This window comes from Cyclopterus lumpus, chromosome 20 (genome assembly GCF_009769545.1).
Source record: "Cyclopterus lumpus isolate fCycLum1 chromosome 20, fCycLum1.pri, whole genome shotgun sequence".
Classification (NCBI taxonomy): domain Eukaryota; kingdom Metazoa; phylum Chordata; class Actinopteri; order Perciformes; family Cyclopteridae; genus Cyclopterus; species Cyclopterus lumpus.
This window is the reverse complement of record NC_046985.1, coordinates 215,001-237,275: the sequence shown is the minus strand read 5'-3', so window position 1 is coordinate 237,275 and position 22,275 is coordinate 215,001. Positions and strand designations below refer to the sequence as shown.

The 22,275-nt window shown below is 45.4% G+C and overlaps 1 protein-coding gene across 6 annotated transcripts in view; it reads left to right on the top strand.

The window, feature by feature from the left end:
- Window positions 1-22,275, top strand: part of LOC117749412 (receptor-type tyrosine-protein phosphatase mu-like) — a 205,962-nt gene that overhangs the window by 179,525 nt on the left and 4,162 nt on the right. For all 6 annotated transcript variants that reach the window (XM_034559937.1, XM_034559936.1, XM_034559934.1 and 3 more), the window contains 10 exons: window positions 2,784-2,860; window positions 5,408-5,444; window positions 7,095-7,192; window positions 8,149-8,265; window positions 10,436-10,590; window positions 10,772-10,907; window positions 14,341-14,490; window positions 15,205-15,378; window positions 18,735-18,866; window positions 20,131-20,256. In XM_034559937.1, the coding sequence (XP_034415828.1) occupies window positions 2,784-2,860; window positions 5,408-5,444; window positions 7,095-7,192; window positions 8,149-8,265; window positions 10,436-10,590; window positions 10,772-10,907; window positions 14,341-14,490; window positions 15,205-15,378; window positions 18,735-18,866; window positions 20,131-20,256 (1,202 nt within the window). The remainder of the gene's footprint in view (window positions 1-2,783; window positions 2,861-5,407; window positions 5,445-7,094; window positions 7,193-8,148; window positions 8,266-10,435; window positions 10,591-10,771; window positions 10,908-14,340; window positions 14,491-15,204; window positions 15,379-18,734; window positions 18,867-20,130; window positions 20,257-22,275) is intronic.

The window sequence follows — 22,275 nt, the reverse complement described above, 5'->3', positions numbered from 1 at the left end:
GATTTGTGGGTCTTAATTTGGGTCTTACTCTGGGATTTGTTGGTCTTAATTTGGGTCTTAATTTGGGATTTGTGGGTCTTAATTTGGGTCTTACTCTGGGATTTGTTGGTCTTAATTTGGGTCTTAATTTGGGATTTGTGGGTCTTAATTTGGGTCTTACTCTGGGATTTGTTGGTCTTAATTTGGGTCTTAATTTGGGATTTGTGGGTCTTAATTTGGGTCTTACTCTGGGATTTGTTGGTCTTAATTTGAGTCTTAATTTGGGATTTGTTGGTCTTAATTTGGGTCGTACTCTGGGACTTGTTGGTCTTAATTTGAGTCTTACTTTGGGACTTGTTGGTCTTAATTTGGGTCTTAATTTAGGTCTTGATCTGGGACTTGTTGGTCTTAATTTGGGTCTTAATTTAGGTCTTGATCTGGGAGTTGTTGGTCTTAATTTGGGTCTTACTCTGGGATTTGTTGGTCTTAATTTGGGTCTTACTCTGGGACTTGTTGGTCTTAATTTGGGTCTTAATTTGGGATTTGTGGGTCTTAATTTGGGTCTTACTCTGGGATTTGTTGGTCTTAATTTGGGTCTTAATTTGGGATTTGTGGGTCTTAATTTGGGTCTTACTCTGGGATTTGTTGGTCTTAATTTGGGTCTTAATTTGGGATTTGTGGGTCTTAATTTGGGTCTTACTCTGGGATTTGTTGGTCTTAATTTGGGTCTTAATTTGGGATTTGTGGGTCTTAATTTGGGTCTTACTCTGGGATTTGTTGGTCTTAATTTGAGTCTTAATTTGGGATTTGTTGGTCTTAATTTGGGTCTTACTCTGGGACTTGTTGGTCTTAATTTGAGTCTTACTTTGGGACTTGTTGGTCTTAATTTGGGTCTTAATTTAGGTCTTGATCTGGGACTTGTTGGTCTTAATTTGGGTCTTAATTTAGGTCTTGATCTGGGAGTTGTTGGTCTTAATTTGGGTCTTACTCTGGGATTTGTTGGTCTTAATTTGGGTCTTACTCTGGGACTTGTTGGTCTTAATTTGGGTCTTGATTTGGGATTTGTGGGTCTTAATTTGGGTCTTACTCTGGGATTTGTTGGTCTTAATTTGGGTCTTACTCTGGGACTTGTTGGTCTTAATTTGGGTCTTAATTTGGGATTTGTGGGTCTTAATTTGGGTCTTACTCTGGGATTTGTTGGTCTTAATTTGGGTCTTATTCTGGGACTTCTTGGTCTTAATTTGAGTCTTACTTTGGGACTTGTTGGTCTTAATTTGGGTCTTACTCTGGGATTTGTTGGTCTTAATTTGGGTCTTACTCTGGGACTTGTTGGTCTTAATTTGAGTCTTACTTTGGGACTTGTTGGTCTTAATTTGGGTCTTAATTTAGGTCTTGATCTGGGAGTTGTTGGTCTTAATTTGGGTCTTAATTTGGGATTTGTGGATCTTAATTTGAGTCTTACTTTAGGACTTGTTGGTCTTAATTTGGGTCTTACTTTAGGACTTGTTGGTCTTAATTTGGGTCTTACTTTGGGACCTGCCGGTCTTAATCTGGATCCCGTTTCAGGATGAAACGGCTGGATTGTCTCACTAGACTTCAGAGCTGACAGGACAGTGATGTTGGGAGTTAGTTCATAGCTGGAGAGTGTGAAGTGAACAGAACGTGTCTGTAGTGACGTAATATTCACCAGCAAGATAACAAACAGGAAGTCTTCAACCAGCTGAGCGTCAGACAGGAAAAACACAGCTTTGTTTTTTCCATCAGGCTGATCTCATGTCAGTTCTTATCATCACACAGAATCATGAAGCTAATGCGCTAACGTCCCAGAAAGTTAGTGCTGACAGCTGCTCACTTTCAGCTGCTGGCTAACACACACACACACACACACACACACACACATGTCTGTTTGTTTGTGTGTGTCCTGTGGTGCTGTAATTATGCAAATGGCATGTGATATAGGCCGAGGCTATGATGGCCTGCAGGGACACACTTCGTATTCACACCAGCGATAAAACACACACACACACACACTCTCACACACACACACACACACACACACACACTCAAACACACACAAACAGGTCTGTTAACAGTGTGTGACAGCAGTGACAGCCAATCAGCTGCATGATTTTTTTTGATTTGACAGAAGACAAATCAATGGATTAAAAAAAACTGAATTTAGTTTTGTCGTTTACGTCAAAATACATACAGGTATAAAAACATTAATCAAACAACTTCATCATTAGCAATACGTTAATAAAAACATAATCCACAATAGATCCATTCACAATACAAGAATTGAAACATGAAGGAGGTTGTTCTTCAAACAATAACAAACATCTGTACAGTGCTAAGCTGCAGGTATTCATCAGCTATAATCAGTCTTTTAACATAGCTGGTAGTAACTGTATTAAATATTACCTGAGATATTAAACATGAATAAACATCTGTTTATAACAACGTTACAGTCCGATATTTATATTCTAATTAGTAATAATAAATACTTCATAATTAGTCGATTGATCGTCAATTAGCTTTAACACAACCTTTTTTATTTTCTTAATGAATTGGAAGTTTCTCTGAAATTCAGAACAAAGTTTGAACAAATGTGTATCATAACAAGACATAATTCATCTGTGATTGTTTATTTAATGTGATTATTACACAATGTAATAATCACATTAAATAAACAATGTTTTCATTTATCAGAAGCTCATGAGACGGGATTATCTTTCACCATGGCAACACGCTTCCTAATTAACGTGTGTGTGTGTGTGTGTGTGTGTGTGTGTGTGTGTGTGCAGACGACCACTCTCGTGTGCGTTTGCAGCCTCAGGATGGAGACGGCGGCTCTGACTACATCAACGCCAACTACGTGGACGTGAGTAACACACACCATGATGATGATGATGATGATGATGATGATGATGATGATGGTGATGGTGGTGGTGATGATGATGATGATGATGATGATGGTGGTGATGGTGGTGGTGATGGTGGTGATGATGATGATGATGATGATGATGGTGGTGATGATGATGATGATGATGATGATGGTGGTGATGGTGGTGGTGATGATGATGATGATGATGATGATGGTGGTGATGATGATGATGATGATGATGGTGGTGATGGTGGTGGTGATGATGGTGATGATGATGATGGTGATGATGATGATAGTGATGATGATGATGATGATGATGGTGATGATGATGATGATGATAGTGATGATGATGTTGATGGTGATGATGATGATGGTGGTGATGATGATGATAGTGATGATGATGACGATGATGTTGGTGATGGTGGTGATGATGATGATGATGATGATGTTGATGATGATGGTGATGATGATGATGATGATGATGGTGATGATGATGACGATGATGTTGGTGATGGTGGTGATGATGATGATGATGATGATGATGATGGTGGTGATGATGATAGTGATGATGATGATGATGGTGGTGATGATGATGATGATAGTGATGATGATGATGATGATGATGGTGGTGATGATGATAGTGATGATGATGATGTTGGTGATGATGATGATGATGATGATGATGATGATGGTGGTGATGATGATTATAGTGATGATGATGATGATGGTGATGATGGTGATGATGATGATGATGATGATAGTGATGATGATGGTGATGATGATGGTGATGGTGATGGTGATGATGATGATGATGATGATGATGATGGTGATGATGGTGATGTTGGTGATGGTGATGATGATGATGATAGTGATGATGATGGTGATGATGATGATAGTGATGATGATGGTGATGATGATGGTGATGATGGTGATGATGATGTTGGTGATGGTGATGATGATGATGATGGTGGTGATGATGATGATAGTGATGATGATGATGATGGTGATGATGGTGATGATGATGATGATGATAGTGATGATGATGATGATGTTGGTGATGGTGATGATGATGATGGTGATGATGATGATGATAGTGATGATGATGATGATGGTGATGATGGTGATGATGATGATGATGACGATGATGATAGTGATGATGATGTTGGTGATGGTGATGGTGATGATGATGGTGGTGATGATGATGATGATGACGATGATGTTGGTGATGATGATGATGATAGTGATGATGATGATGGTGATGATGATGATGATGATGTTGGTGATGGTGATGATGATGATGGTGGTGATGATGATGATGATGATGATGATGATGATGATGATGGTGATGATGGTGATGATGATGATGATGATGATGTTGGTGATGGTGATGATGATGATGGTGATGATGATGATGATGATGATAGTGATGATGATGATGATGGTGGTGATGATGATGAAGTTGGTGATGATGATGACGATGATGTTGGTGATGATGATGGTGTGATGATGATGATGATGATGATGGTGGCGGTGATGATGGTGATGATGATGGTGATGATGATGATGATGAAGATGTTGGTGATGATGATGACGATGATGTTGGTGATGATGATGACGATGATGATGACGATGATGTTGGTGATGGTGATGATGTTGGTGATGGTGATGATGATGATGGTGGTGATGATGATGACGATTATGTTGGTGATGGTGATGATGATGATGTTGGTGATGGTGATGATGATGTTGGTGATGGTGATGATGATGATGATGGTGATGATGATGGTGATGATGATGGTGATGATGATGATGACGATGATGTTGGTGATGGTGATGATGATGATGTTGGTGATGGTGATGATGATGTTGGTGATGGTGATGATGATGATGGTGGTGATGATGAAGATGACGATGATGTTGGTGATGGTGATGATGATGATGTTGGTGATGGTGATGATGATGTTGGTGATGGTGATGATGATGATGGTGGTGATGATGGTGATTATGATGGTGATGATGATGGTGATGATGGTGATGATGATGGTGATGATGATGATGACGATGATGTTGGTGATGGTGATGATGATGATGTTGGTGATGGTGATGATGATGTTGGTGATGGTGATGATGATGATGGTGGTGATGATGAAGATGATGTTGGTGATGGTGATGATGATGATGAAGATGTTGGTGATGATGGTGATGGTGATGATGATGATGATGATGACGATGATGTTGGTGATGGTGGTGATGATGATGATGTTGTTGGTGATGATGGTGATGATGATGATGATGATGATGGTGGTGGTGATGATGATGATGATGAAGATGTTGGTGATGATGATGATGATAGTGATGATGATGATGATGATGATGATGGTGGTGATGATGATGATGATGATGATAGTGATGATGATGAAGATGTTGGTGATGATGGTGGTGATGATGATGATGATGATAGTGATGATGATGATGATGATGATGATGTTGGTGATGGTGATGATAGTGGTGATAATAATGATGATGATGATGATCTCTTCTCAGGGCTACCACAGACCAAACCACTACATCGCTACTCAAGGTAAGAAGTGAAACACTGAGTGTCTTTTGATGTTCGTCTCTGTGTCTCTGAGGATACAATGGAACAGCTGGTGGTTCCTTCAGTCTCACAGTGATCGAGGGACAGACAGAATGAGAGACTGTAGTAACATCACTCAGCTGTAGTAATAACACTCAGCTGTAGTAATAACACTCAGCTGTAGTAGTAACACTCAGCTGTAGTAATAACACACAGCTGTAGTAATAACACACAGCTGTAGTAGTAACACTCAGCTGTAGTAATAACACTCAGCTGTAGTAATAACACTCAGCTGTAGTAATAACACTCAGCTGTAGTAATAACACACAGCTGTAGTAGTAACACTCAGCTGTAGTAATAACACACAGCTGTAATAGTAACACACAGCTGTAGTAATAACACTCAGCTGTAGGAGTAACACTCAGCTGTAGTAACAACACTCAGCTGTAGTAACAACACTCAGTTGTAGTAATAACACTCAGCTGTAGTAACAACACTCAGCTGTAGTAACAACACTCAGCTGTAGTAACAACACTCAGTTGTAGTAATAACACTCAGTTGTAGTAACACTCAGCTGTAGTAACAACACTCAGCTGTAGTAACAACACTCAGCTGTAGTAATAACACTCAGTTGTAGTAACAACACTCAGCTGTAGTAATAACACTCAGCTGTAGTAATAATACTCAGTTATAGTAAAAACACTCAGTTGTAGTAACAACTCTCAGCTGTCGTAATAACACTCAGTCGTAGTAACACTCAGCTGTAGTAACAACACTCAGCTGTAGTAATAACACTCAGTCGTAGTAACACTCAGCTGTAGTAACAACACTCAGCTGTAGTAATAACACTCAGTCGTAGTAACACTCAGCTGTAGTAATAATACTCAGTTCTAGTAAAAACACTCAGTTGTAGTAACAACACTCAGCTGTAGTAACAACACTCAGTTGTAGTAACAATACTCAGTTGTAGTAACAACACTCAGCTGTAGTAATAACACTCAGTTGTAGTAACAACACTCAGCTGTAGTAATAACACTCAGTTGTAGTAAAAACACTCAGTTGTAGTAACAACTCTCAGTTGTAGTAACAACACTCAGTTGTAGTAATAACACTCAGTTGTAGTAAAAACACTCAGCTGTCGTAATAACACTCAGTTGTAGTAACAATACTCAGTTGTAGTAATAACACTCAGTTGTAGTAACAACACTCAGCTGTAGTAATAACACTCAGTCGTAGTAGTTTATGCTGACATATCAGTCTGTCAGCATGAATATGGAGTTTGTGTGTGTGTGCGTGTGTGTGTGTGTGTGTGTGTGTGTGTGTGTGTGTGCGTGTGCGCGTGTGTGCTTGTCCGTGTGTGCGTGTGTGTGTGTGTGTGTGTGTGTGTGTGTGTGTGTGTGTGTGTGTGTGTGCAGGCAGCAGATACTCGCTGTAAAACACGTGAGGACAGGAATGGATTAGCATGAACTAATTAGCTCATCAAAACACAGACTGTCAACAGTGATTAAAAACATGTTCTGTGTGTGTATACATGCTTTTAATTTGAATTAATTAAAAGAGTCATTATAATTCATGTACAGTTCCGGTGTCGCCTGCTGATCTGCTGTCTAATAATAAGTTTACTGTGTGTGTGTGTGTGTGTGTGTGTTTCAGGGCCCATGCAGGAGACTGTTTATGATTTCTGGCGGATGGTTTGGCAGGAGAACAGCGCTGCCATCGTCATGGTAACCAACCTGGTGGAGGTAGGGCGGGTGAGTCCACACACACACACACACACACAAACACACAAACACACAGTGATTGTTTTTTTTCACTCTCTGATGAAGTTTGGGAACTCCATTTCCCAGAGTGCATCAGTCGTATATCTCTCCTGTGATCCTGTGATGAGCTTCATTGTGTAAATATTTCTATATACTGTATATACATCATATAGTTGTAAATATACATCATATAGTTGTAAATATACATCATATAGTTGTAAATATACATCATATAGTTGTAAGTATACACATCATATAGTTGTAAATATACATCATATAGTTGTAAATATACATCATATAGTTGTATATATACATCATATAGTTGTATATATATACACACCATATAGTTGTATATACACATCATATAGTTGTGTATATACATCATGTAGTTGTATATATAATATAATAATATATCCATAACCCTAACCCTTGTGTGATATAAACACATTATGTAAGACAGTTTATATATATTTTATATAATATAATAAATTATACACAACCCTAACCCTTGCGTGATATAAATACATATTATGTATGACAGATTATCAGAATGCACCAGGGATCTGTTCCCTGCCGCAGAGAGAGATTATGGGATGGATTACACACACACATTGTTCACGTTATCCTGATTCGGCCCCCAACCCCCTTTTTCCAGTCACCTCGTTGGTTGCCGTGACAACACAGTAATTAGCTCAGCAGTAATTAGCTGTTAATGAGCGGGGGAGGGGGGTGGAGCTTCTAATGAGATTTTAATATCAGCCGCTTTTCTTCTGTTTAATTAATGAGTCACTTTATTTCTGCCTGACTGTAATGTTAATGAATAAACAAGAGGCGTGTGTGTGTGTGTGTGTGTGTGTGTGTGTGTGTGTGTGTGTGTGTGTGTGTGTGTGTGTGTGTGTGTGTGTGTGTGTGTGTGTGTGTGTGTGTGTGTGTGTGTGTGTGTGTAGGTGAAGTGCTGTAAGTACTGGCCAGACGACACTGAGATCTACGGAGACATGAAGGTGACGTTGATTGAGACTCAGCTGCTGTCAGAGTACGTGATCCGTACCTTCGCCGTGGAGAAGGTACAATACACAGTGTATTACACAGTGTATTACACAGTGTAATACACACTGTAATACACAGTGTAATACACACTGTAATACACACTGTAATACACACTGTAATACACAGTGTAATACACACTGTAATACACAATTTAATACACACACTAAGACACACACAGATACACAGTGTAATGCACACACTGATACACACTGTAATACACCCTCTGATACACACTGTAATACACACTTGGATACACACTGTAATACGCACACAGATACACACTGTAATACACACACTAATACACAGTTTAATACACACACTAATACACACACTGATACACACTGTAATACACACACTGATACACAAACTAATACACAGTATAATACACACACTAATACACACTATAATACACACTCTGATACACTCTGTAATACACACACTGATACACACTGTAATACACACTCTGATACACACACTAATACACAGTATAATACACACACTGATACACACTATAATACACACTCTGATACACACACTAAGACACACTGTAATACACACTCTGATACACACTGTAATACACACACTAATACACAGTTTAATACACACACTAATACACACACTGATACACACACTAATACACAGTATAATACACACACTGATACACACTATAATACACACTCTGATACACACACTAAGACACACTGTAATACACACTCTGATACACACTATAATACACACACTGATACACACTGTAATACACACTCTGATACACACACTAAGACACACTGTAATACACACTCTGATACACACTATAATACACACACTGATACATACTGTAATACACACTCTGATACACACTGTAATACACACACTGATACACACTGTAATACACACTCTGATACACACTGTAATACACACACTGATACACACTGTAATACACACACTGATACACACTGTAATACACACTCTGATACACACTGTAATACACACTCTGATACACACACTAAGACACACTGTAATACACACTCTGATACACACTATAATACACACACTGATACACACTGTAATACACACTCTGATACACACTGTAATACACACACTGATACACACTGTAATACACACACTGATACACACTGTAATACACACTCTGATACACACTGTAATACACACTCTGATACACACACTAAGACACACTGTAATACACACTCTGATACACACTATAATACACACACTGATACACACTGTAATACACACACTAAGACACACTGTAATACACACACTAATACACAGTTTAATACACACACTAATACACACTCTGATACACACTATAATACACACACTGATACACACTGTAATACACACACTGATACACACTGTAATACACACACTGATACACACTGTAATACACACTCTGATACACACTATAATACACACACTGATACACACTGTAATACACACACTGATACACACTGTAATACACACTCTGATACACACACTAAGACACACTGTAATACACACTCTGATACACACTATAATACACACACTGATACACACTGTAATGCACACACTGATACACACTGTAATACACACTCTGATACACACACTAAGACACACTGTAATACACACTCTGATACACACTATAATACACACACTGATACACACTGTAATACACACACTGATACACACTGTAATACACACTCTGATACACACTATAATACACACACTGATACACACTATAATACACACACTGATACACACTGTAATACACACACTGATACACACTGTAATACACACTCTGATACACACTATAATACACACACTGATACACACTATAATACACACACTGATACACACTGTAATACACACTCTGATACACACTATAATACACACACTGATACACACTATAATACACACACTGATACACACTGTAATACACACACTAAGACACACTGTAATACACACTCTGATACACACTATAATACACACACTGATACACACTGTAATACACACACTGATACACACTGTAATACACACTCTGATACACACACTAAGACACACTGTAATACACACTCTGATACACACACTAAGACACACTGTAATACACACACATTAGATCAATCAATAAAAACAGTGAGGTTATGACATCATATCGATTAGGAAGTGGATCAATGGATGTGATCGTTTCAGAGGGGCGTGGCCGAGATCAGGGAGATCCGTCAGTTCCACTTCACCGGTTGGCCAGATCACGGCGTTCCTCTTCACGCCACCGGCCTATTGGGCTTCATCCGCCGCGTGAAGGCAAAGACTCCGCCCACCGCCGGCCCCACTGTGGTGCACTGCAGGTACATATATGGATCCTCAATATCAGGCTCCATGTATTTATTATTGATCCCTAATATGTAGGCTCCATTAAAAGACAGCTTGAGGAATATTGATATAATATAATGTGTGTGTGTGTGTGTGTGTGTGTGTGTGTGTGTGTGTGTGTGTGTGTGTGTGTGTGTGTGTGTGTGTGTGTGTGAGTGCGGGGGCGGGGCGCACAGGGTGCTTCATCGTAATTGACATCATGCTCGACATGGCGGAGAGAGAAGGCGTGGTCGACATCTACAACTGTGTCCGAGAGCTGCGAGCACGAAGGGTGAACATGGTCCAGACTGAGGTACCTACAAGCACCAGGGGCCACTCTCTTAAAAGGGACACCAGGGCCACTATCTTAAAAGGGACACCAGGGCCACTATCTTAAAGAGACACTAGGGGCCACTCTCTTAAGGTGACACTAGGGGCCACTATCTTAAAAGGGCCACCAGGGCCACTATCTTAAAGAGACACTAGGGGTCACTATCTTAAGGTGACACTAGGGGCCACTATCTTAAAGAGACACCAGGGGTCACTCTCTTAAGGGGCCACTATGGGCCACTATCTTAAGGTGACACTAGGGGCCACTATCTTAAAAGGGACACCAGGGCCACTATCTTAAAGAGACACTAGGGGCCACTATCTTAAGGTGTCACTAGGGGCCACTATCTTAAAGAGACACCAGGGGTCACTCTCTTAAGGTGACACTAGGGGCCACTATCTTAAAAGGGACACCAGGGCCACTATCTTAAGGTGACACTAGGGGCCACTATCTTAAAGAGACACCAGGGGTCACTCTCTTAAGGTGACACTAGGGGCCACTATCTTAAGCGGACTCTATGGGACACTAGGGCCCACTATCTTAAGGTGACACCAGGGGCCACTATCTTAAGGGGACACTAGGGGCTACTATCTTAAAGGGACACTAGGGGCCACTATCTTAAAGGGACACTAGCGGTCACTATCTTAAGGTGACACTAGGGGCCACTATCTTAAAAGGGACACCAGGGCCACTATCTTAAAGAGACACCAGGGGTCACTATCTTAAGCGGACTCTATGGGACACTAGGGCCCACTATCTTAAGGTGACACCAGGGGCCACTATCTTAAGGGGACACTAGGGGCCACTAGCTTAAGGGGACACTAGGGGCCACTATCTTAAAGGGACACTAGGGGCCACTAGCTTAAGGTGACACCAGTGGCCACTATCTTAAGGTGACACTAGGGGCCACTATCTTAAGGTGACACTATGGGCCACTATCTTAAAGAGACACCAGGGGCCACTATCTTAAGGTGACACCAGGGGCCACTATCTTAAGGGGACACTAGGGGCCACTATCTTAAAGGGACACTAGGGGCCACTATCTTAAAGGGACTCTAGGGGCCACTAGCTTAAGGTGACACCAGTGGCCACTATCTTAAGGTGACACTAGGGGCCACTATCTTAAGGGGACACTATGGGCCACTATCTTAAAGAGACACTATGGGCCACTATCTCAAGGGGATACCAGCGACCACTATCACAAACGAGCTCCTCAGTTGTGGAACCAGCTCCTCAGTGGTGTAACGAGCTTCTCAGTGGTGGAACCAGCTCCTCAGTGGTGGAACCAGCTCCTCAGTGGTGTAACGAGCTTCTCAGTGGTGGAACCAGCTTCTCAGTGGTAGAACCAGCTTCTCAGTGGTGGAACCAGCTCCTCAGTGGTGGAACCAGCTTCTCAGTGGTGGAACCAGCTCCTCAGTGGTGGAACCAGCTTCTCAGTGGTGGAACCAGCTTCTCAGTGGTGGAACCAGCTTCTCAGTGGTGGAACCAGCTTTTTATTCAGGAAGGCGTTTTTGACTTTGAGTTGAGTTTTATGACTTGTCAACTATTCCTTTTTTATTATAGTTGATTTTAACTATGTACTGGCTCTGTGGTACTCTGAGATTCTTGAATGAAGAGTGCCTTACAAATAGAATGCATTATTATTATTATTGTAATGTATATTAGGGGACACCAGCGGATACTTTCTCAAGGGGACATCACAGGCCACTTTCTTAAAGGGACACCAGGGGCCACTATCTTAAGGGGCCACTATCTTAAGGTGACACCACGGGCCACTATCTTAAAAGGGACACCAGGGGCCACTATCTTAAAGGGACACCAGGGGCCACTATCTTAAAGGGACACTAGCGGTCACTATCTTAAAGGGACACCAGGGGCCACTATCTTAAAGGGACACCAGGGGCCACTATCTCAAGGGGATACCAGGGGCCACTATCTTAAAGGGACACCAGGGGCCACTATCTTAAAGGGACACCAGGGGCCACTATCTCAAGGGGATACCAGCGACCACTATCACGAACGAGCTCCTCAGTTGTGGAACCAGCTCCTCAGTGGTGGAAACAGCTTCTCAGTGGTGGAACCAGCTCCTCAGTGGTGGAACCAGCTTCTCAGTGGTGGAACCAGCTTTTTATTCAGGAAGGCGTTTTTGACTTTGAGTTGAGTTTTATGACTTGTCAACTATTCCTTTTTTATTATAGTTGATTTTAACTATGTACTGGCTCTGTGGTACTCTGAGATTCTTGAATGAAGAGTGCCTTACAAATAGAATGCATTATTATTATTATTGTAATGTATATTAGGGGACACCAGCGGACACTTTCTCAAGGGGACATCACGGGCCACTTTCTTAAAGGGACACCAGGGGCAACTATCTTAAAGGGACACCAGGGGCCACTTTCTTAAAGGGACACCATGGGACACTTTCTCAAGGGGACATCAGGGGCCACTTTCTTAAAGGGATACCAGGGGCAACTATCTTAAAGGGACACTAGGGTACACTATCTCAAGGGGACAGCACGGGCCACTTTCTTAAAGGGATACCAGGGGCAACTATCTTAAAGGGACACCAGGGGCCACTATCTCAAGGGGACAGCACGGGCCACTTTCTTAAAGGGACACCATGGGACACTTTCTCAAGGGGACATCAGGGGCCACTTTCTTAAAGGGATACCAGGGGCAACTATCTTAAAGGGACACTAGGGTACACTTTCTCAAAGGGACACCAGGGGACACTTTCTCAAGGGGACACCACGGGCCACTTTCTCAAAGGGACACTAGGGTACACTTTCTCAAAGGGACACCAGGGGACACTTTCTCAAGGGGACACCAGGGGACACTTTCTCAAGGGGACACCATGGGCCACTTTCTCAAAGGGACACTAGGGTACACTTTCTCAAAGGGACACCATGGGACACTTTCTCAAGGGGACATCAGGGGCCACTTTCTTAAAGGGATACCAGGGGCAACTATCTTAAAGGGACACCAGGGGCCACTATCTCAAGGGGACAGCACGGGCCACTTTCTTAAAGGGACACCATGGGCCACTTTCTCAAGGGGACACCACGGGCCACTTTCTTAAAGGGATACCAGGGGCAACTATCTTAAAGGGACACTAGGGTACACTTTCTCAAAGGGACACCAGGGGACACTTTCTCAAAGGGACACCAGGGGACACTTTCTCAAGGGGACACCAGGGGACACTTTCTCAAGGGGACACCACGGGCCACTTTCTCAAAGGGACACTAGGGTACACTTTCTCAAAGGGACACCAGGGGACACTTTCTCAAGGGGACACTTTCTCAAAGGGACACCATGGGCTGCTTTCTTAAAGGGACAGGAAGCCGAGGCCCACTGAGGGGCCTGTATATTGTTGTGTCCATCTTTAATAACGCCCCCCCCCCCCTTCTCTGTCCAGGAGCAGTACGTCTTCATCCATGACGCCATCTTGGAGGCATGTCTCTGTGGGGACACAGCTATTCCAGCCAATCAGCTGCGGTCGGTTTACTACGAGATGAACCGATTAGATCCTCAGACCAACTCCAGCCAGATCAAAGAGGAGTTCAGGGTAAAGTATTAATCCACATATTGTTTTTCAATGTCCTCATCATGGTAATATTAATATAATATATTAATATATTATATATCATATTATATCAACATATTAATATTGGAGTTGATCTTAGAATGTATTATAATACATATGTAAGTGGTAATTTGCAGTTAGAAATGTTTATAGCCTATTGAGACATATAATATGTTGTTATACCCATTGATAAAGGATAATACACATTAATGTCAGTGTATAACCCATTAATAAAGGATAATACACATTAATGTCAGTGTATAACCCATTAATAAAGGATAATACACATTAATGTCAGTTTATAACCCATTAATAAAGGATTATACGTCATTAATGCCAGTTTATAACCCATTAATAAAAAGTAATAAACATATTCTGTAGTTATACATGTTAATGTCCCATTAATAAATTATAATAAATATAGTCTGTAGTTATACCAATTAATAAAGGGTAATAAACCATTTATTGTCAGTATAAGTGTTAACCTAGTAATAAAGTGTAATACACCATTAATAAAGGGTAATGATTGACCTGACTGATATTGATCCTGATTGATTGACCTGACTGATATTGATCCTGATTGATTGACCTGACTGATATTGATCCTGATTGATTGATCTGACTGATATTGATCCTGATTGATTGACCTGACTGATATTGATCCTGATTGATTGATCTGAATGTCATGGTGCTCAGACCCTGAACATGGTGACGCCCACGCTGCGGGTGGAGGACTGCAGCATCGCTCTGTTGCCGAGGAACCACGAGAAGAACCGCTGCATGGACGTGTTGCCTCCAGATCGCTGCCTTCCCTTCCTCATCACAATCGACGGAGAGAGCTCCAACTACATCAACGCCGCCCTGATGGACGTAAGTAGCGAGGCCCTTAAGGGCCGCCCTGATGGACGCAAGTAGCAGGGCCCTAGTGGCCCTTTAGGGGCCGCCCAGATGGACGTTAGTAGCAGGGCCCTTAAGGGGCCGCCCAGATGGATGTTAGTAGCAGGGCCCTTAAGGGGCCGCCCAGATGGATGTTAGTAGCAGGGCCCTTAAGGGGCCGCCCTGATGGACGTTAGTAGCAGGGCCCTTAAGGGGCCGCCCTGATGGACGTAAGTAGCGAGGCCCTTAAGGGCCGCCCTGATGGACGCAAGTAGCAGGGCCCTAGTGGCCCTTTAGGGGCCGCCCAGATGGACGTTAGTAGCAGGGCCCTTAAGGGGCCGCCCAGATGGATGTTAGTAGCAGGGCCCTTAAGGGGCCGCCCAGATGGATGTTAGTAGCAGGGCCCTTAAGGGGCCGCCCAGATGGATGTTAGTAGCAGGGCCCTTAAGGGGCCGCCCTGATGGACATTAGTAGCAGGGCCCTTTAGGGGCCGCCCTGATGGACGTTAGTAGCAGGGCCCTTTAGGGGCCGCCCAGATGGACGTTAGTAGCAGGGCCCTTAAGGGGCCGCCCTGATGGACGTTAGTAGCAGGGCCCTAGTGGCCCTTTAGGGGCCGCCCAGATGGACGTTAGTAGCAGGGCCCTAGTGGCCCTTAAGGGGCCGCCCTGATGGACGTTAGTAGCAGGGCCCTAGTGGCCCTTAAGGGGCCGCCCAGATGGACGTTAGTAGCAGGGCCCTAGTGGCCCTTAAGGGGCCGCCCTGATGGACGTTAGTAGCAGGGCCCTAGTGGCCCTTTAGGGGCCGCCCAGATGGACGTTAGTAGCAGGGCCCTTAAGGGGCCGCCCTGATGGACGCAAGTAGCAGGGCCCTAGTGGCCCTTTAGGGGCCGCCCTGATGGACGTTAGTAGCAGGGCCCTTAAGGGGCCGCCCTGATGGACGTTAGTAGCAGGGCCCTTAAGGGGCCGCCCTGATGGACGTTAGTAGCAGGGCCCTTTAGGGGCCGCCCTGATGGACGTTAGTAGCAGGGCCCTTTAGGGGCCGCCCTGATGGACGTTAGTAGCAGGGCCCTTAAGGGGCCGCCCTGATGGATGTTAGTAGCAGGGCCCTTAAGGGGCCGCCCTGATGGACGTTAGTAGCAGGGCCCTAGTGGCCCTTTAGGGGCCGCCCAGATGGACGTTAGTAGCAGGGCCCTTAAGGGGCCGCCCTGATGGACGCAAGTAGCAGGGCCCTAGTGGCCCTTTAGGGGCCGCCCTGATGGACGTTAGTAGCAGGGCCCTTAAGGGGCCGCCCTGATGGACGTTAGTAGCAGGGCCCTTAAGGGGCCGCCCTGAAGGATGTTAGTAGCAGGGCCCTTTAGGGGCCGCCCTGATGGACGTTAGTAGCAGGGCCCTTTAGGGGCCGCCCTGATGGACGTTAGTAGCAGGGCCCTTAAGGGGCCGCCCTGATGGACGTTAGTAGCAGGGCCCTTAAGGGGCCGCCCTGATGGATGTTAGTAGCAGGGCCCTTTAGGGGCCGCCCTGATGGACGTTAGTAGCAGGGCCCTTTAGGGGCCGCCCTGATGGACGTTAGTAGCAGGGCCCTTTAGGGGCCGCCCTGATGGACGTTAGTAGCAGGGCCCTTTAGGGGCCGCCCTGATGGACGTTAGTAGCAGGGCCCTTAAGGGGCCGCCCTGATGGACGTTAGTAGCAGGGCCCTTTAGGGGCCGCCCTGATGGACGTTAGTAGCAGGGCCCTTTAGGGGCCGCCCTGATGGACGTTAGTAACGAGGCCCTTTAGGGGCCGCCCGGATGGACGTTAGTAGCAGGGCCCTTTAGGGGCCGCCCGGATGGATGTTAGTAGCAGGGCCCTTAAGGGGTCGCCCTGATGGACGTTAGTAGCAGGGCCCTTTAGGGGCCGCCCTGATGGATGTTAGTAGCGAGGCCCTTTAGGGGCTGCCCTGATGGACGTTAGTAGCGAGGCCCTTTAGGGGCCGCCCTGATGGATGTTAGTAGCAGGGCCCTTTAGGGGCCGCCCTGATGGATGTTAGTAGCAGGGCCCTTTAGGGGCCGCCCTGATGGATGTTAGTAGCGAGGCCCTTTAGGGGCCGCCCTGATGGATGTTAGTAGCAGGGCCCTTTAGGGGCCGCCCTGATGGACGTTAGTAGCAGGGCCCTTTAGGGGCCGCCCTGATGGACGTTAGTAGCAGGGCCCTTAAGGGGCCGCCCTGATGGATGTTAGTAGCAGGGCCCTTTAGGGGCCGCCCTGATGGACGTTAGTAGCAGGGCCCTTAAGGGGCCGCCCTGATGGACGTTAGTAGCAGGGCCCTTAAGGGGCCGCCCTGATGGATGTTAGTAGCAGGGCCCTTTAGGGGCCGCCCTGATGGACGTTAGTAGCAGGGCCCTTAAGGGGCCGCCCTGATGGACGGTAGTAGCAGGGCCCTTTAGGGGCCGCCCTGATGGACGTTAGTAGCAGGGCCCTTTAGGGGCCGCCCGGATGGACGTTAGTAGCAGGGCCCTTTAGAGGCCGCCCTGATGGACGTTAGTAGCAGGGCCCTTTAGGGGCCGCCCGGATGGACGTTAGTAGCAGGGCCCTTTAGGGGCCGCCCGGATGGACGTTAGTAGCGAGGCCCTTAAGGGGCCGCCCTGATGGATGTTAGTAGCGAGGCCCTTAAGGGGCCGCCCTGATGGACGTTAGTAGCAGGGCCCTTTAGGGGCCGCCCGGATGGACGTTAGTAGCGAGGCCCTTAAGGGGCCGCCCTGATGGATGTTAGTAGCGAGGCCCTTAAGGGGCCGCCCTGATGGATGTTAGTAGCGAGGCCCTTAAGGGGCCGCCCTGATGGACGTTAGTAGCAGGGCCCTTTAGGGGCCGCCCTGATGGATGTTAGTAGCAGGGCCCTTTAGGGGCCGCCCTGATGGATGTTAGTAGCAGGGCCCTTTAGGGGCCGCCCTGATGGATGTTAGTAGCAGGGCCCTTTAGGGGCCGCCCTGATGGACGTTAGTAGCAGGGCCCTTTAGGGGCCGCCCTGATGGACGTTAGTAGCAGGGCCCTTTAGGGGCCGCCCTGATGGATGTTAGTAGCAGGGCCCTTTAGGGGCCGCCCTGATGGACGTTAGTAGCAGGGCCCTTTAGGGGCCGCCCTGATGGATGTTAGTAGCAGGGCCCTTTAGGGGCCGCCCTGATGGATGTTAGTAGCAGGGCCCTTAAGGGGCCGCCCGGATGGATGTTAGTAGCGAGGCCCTTAAGGGGCCAATAGTAGTGTGAGTGCGAGTGTGTGTTAGTTCAAAGTTCCTGTTTGTGTGTTAGTGCTGTTTGTTCCCCTGTGATGTCACTTCCTGTTGCATGACCATATATGTCCGCTGTGTTAATGGTTGCAGAGCTACAAGCAGCCATCAGCGTTCATCGTTACCCAGCATCCTTTGCCCAACACGGTGAAGGACTTCTGGCGTCTGGTCCTCGACTACCACTGTACCTCCATCGTGATGCTGAACGACGTGGACCCAGCACAGGTAGACACACACACACACACACACATACACTTGATGTGTCTCTGTGTCTCTGTGTCCTCAGTACTGATGTGTCTCTGTGTCCTCAGTACTGATGTGTCTCTGTGTCCTCAGCTGTGTCCTTAGTACTGATGTGTCTCTGTGTCCTCAGTACTGATGTGTCTCTGTGTCCTCAGTACTGATGTGTCTCTGTGTCCTCAGTACTGATGTGTCTCTGTGTCCTCAGCTGTGTCCTCAGTACTGATGTGTCTCTGTGTCCTCAGTACTGATGTGTCTCTGTGTCCTCAGCTGTGTCCTCAGTACTGATGTGTCTCTGTGTCCTCAGTACTGATGTGTCTCTGTGTCCTCAGTACTGATGTGTCTCTGTGTCCTCAGCTGTGTCCTCAGTACTGATGTGTCTCTGTGTCCTCAGTACTGATGTGTCTCTGTGTCCTCAGCTGTGTCCTCAGTACTGATGTGTCTCTCTGTCCTCAGTACTGATGTGTCTCTGTGTCCTCAGTACTGATGTGTCTCTGTGTCCTCAGTACTGATGTGTCTCTGTGTCCTCAGCTGTGTCCTCAGTACTGATGTGTCTCTGTGTCCTCAGTACTGATGTGTCTCTGTGTCCTCAGCTGTGTCATCAGTACTGATGTGTCTCTGTGTCCTCAGTACTGATGTGTCTCTGTGTCCTCAGCTGTGTCCTCAGTACTGATGTGTCTCTGTGTCCTCAGCTGTGTCCTCAGTACTGATGTGTCTCTGTGTCCTCAGCTGTGTCCTCAGTACTGATGTGTCTCTGTGTCCTCAGCTGTGTCCTCAGTACTGATGTGTCTCTGTGTCCTCAGTACTGATGTGTCTCTGTGTCCTCAGCTGTGTCCTCAGTACTGATGTGTCTCTGTGTCCTCAGTACTGATGTGTCTCTGTGTCCTCAGCTGTGTCCTCAGTACTGATGTGTCTCTGTGTCCTCAGTACTGATGTGTCTCTGTGTCCTCAGCTGTGTCATCAGTACTGATGTGTCTCTGTGTCCTCAGTACTGATGTGTCTCTGTGTCCTCAGCTGTGTCCTCAGTACTGATGTGTCTCTGTGTCCTCAGCTGTGTCCTCAGTACTGATGTGTCTCTGTGTCCTCAGCTGTGTCCTCAGTACTGATGTGTCTCTGTGTCCTCAGCTGTGTCCTCAGTACTGATGTGTCTCTGTGTCCTCAGTACTGATGTGTCTCTGTGTCCTCAGCTGTGTCCTCAGTACTGATGTGTCTCTGTGTCCTCAGTACTGATGTGTCTCTGTGTCCTCAGCTGTGTCCTCAGTACTGGCCTGAGAACGGCCTCCATCGTCTCGGCTCGCTTCAGGTGGAGTTTGTCTCTGCAGACCTGGAAGAGGACGTCATCAGCCGCATCTTCAGGATCTACAACACAGCCAGGGTGTGTTTATTTGACCCTCCATGTTGACTATAACCACCTCGAGACGGAGACACACACTAATAATAATTATATAAATTATAATATTAATAATGCATTTTATTTGTAAAGCATTTTCATTCATAAAGAACCTCAGAGTGTTACAGAGCCAGTAGATAGGACTATGTGTCAGGACCTGATGAGTCTTCATAACCATATCTATGTAGATTGGTCTATTTAAACATTATTACAGTTAGTTTGTGATTTATATAAAGGACAGTTTATTGTTTTAAGATAACAGATAGTTATTAGTTATATAAAGGATAGTTTATTGTTTTAAGATAACAGATAGTTATTAGTTATATAAAGGATAGTTTATTGTTTTAAGATAACAGATAGTTATTGGTTATATAAAGGATAGTTTATTGTTTTAAGATAACAGTTAGTTATTAGTTATATAAAGGATAGTTTATTTTTTTAAGATGACAGATAGTTATTGGTTATATAAGGGATATATACAGGTAGTTAAGGGGTGTGAAGGAGTGAATGGTTGAATGGGCATGAAGGGGTCTATATGGGTGTGAAGGAGTGAATGGTTGAATGGGCATGAAGGGGTCTATATGGGTGTGAAGGGGTGAATGGTTGAATGGGCATGAAGGGGTCTATATGGGTGTGAAGGGGTGAATGGTTGAATGGGCATGAAGGGGTCTATATGGGTGTGAAGGAGTGAATGGTTGAATGGGCATGAAGGGGTCTATATGGGTGTGAAGGGGTGAATGGTTGTATGGGCATGAAGGGGTCTATATGGGTGTGAAGGGGTGAATGGTTGTATGGGCATGAAGGGGTCTATATGGGTGTGAAGGGGTGAATGGTTGTATGGGCATGAAGGGGTCCTATATGGGTGTGAAGGGGTGAATGGTTGAATGGGTTTGAAGGGGTCCTATATGGGTGTGAAGGGGTGAATGGTTGAATGGGTTTGAAGGGGTCTATATGGGTGTGAAGGGGTGAATGGTTGTATGGGCATGAAGGGGTCCTATATGGGTGTGAAGGGGTGAATGGTTGAATGGGTTTGAAGGGGTCTATATGGGTGTGAAGGGGTGAATGGTTGAATGGGTTTGAAGGGGTCTATATGGGTGTGAAGGGGTGAATGGTTGAATGGGCATGAAGGGGTCTATATGGGTGTGAAGGGGTGAATGGTTGAATGGGTTTGAAGGGGTCTATATGGGTGTGAAGGGGTGAATGGTTGAATGGGCATGAAGGGGTCTATATGGTTGTGAAGGGGTGAATGGTTGAATGGGCATGAAGGGGTCTATATGGGTGTGAAGGGGTGAATGGTTGAATGGGTTTGAAGGGGTCTATATGGGTGTGAAGGGGTGAATGGTTGAATGGGCATGAAGGGGTCTATATGGGTGTGAAGGGGTGAATGGTTGTATGGGCATGAAGGGGTCTATATGGGTGTGAAGGGGTGAATGGTTGAATGGGTTTGAAGGGGTCTATATGGGTGTGAAGGGGTGAATGGTTTAATGGGTTTGAAGGGGTCTATATGGGTGTGAAGGGGTGAATGGTTGAATGGGCATGAAGGGGTCTATATGGGTGTGAAGGGGTGAATGGTTGAATGGGTTTGAAGGGGTCTATATGGGTGTGAAGGGGTGAATGGTTGAATGGGTTTGAAGGGGTCTATATGGGTGTGAAGGGGTGAATGGTTGAATGGGTTTGAAGGGGTCTATATGGTTGTGAAGGGGTGAATGGTTGTATGGGCATGAAGGGGTCTATATGGGTGTGAAGGAGTGAATGGTTCAATGGGCATGAAGGGGTCTATATGGGTGTGAAGGGGTGAATGGTTGAATGGGCATGAAGGGGTCTATATGGGTGTGAAGGGGTGAATGGTTGTATGGGCATGAAGGGGTCTATATGGGTGTGAAGGGGTGAATGGTTGAATGGGTTTGAAGGGGTCTATATGGGTGTGAAGGGGTGAATGGTTGAATGGGTTTGAAGGGGTCTATATGGGTGTGAAGGGGTGAATGGTTGAATGGGCATGAAGGG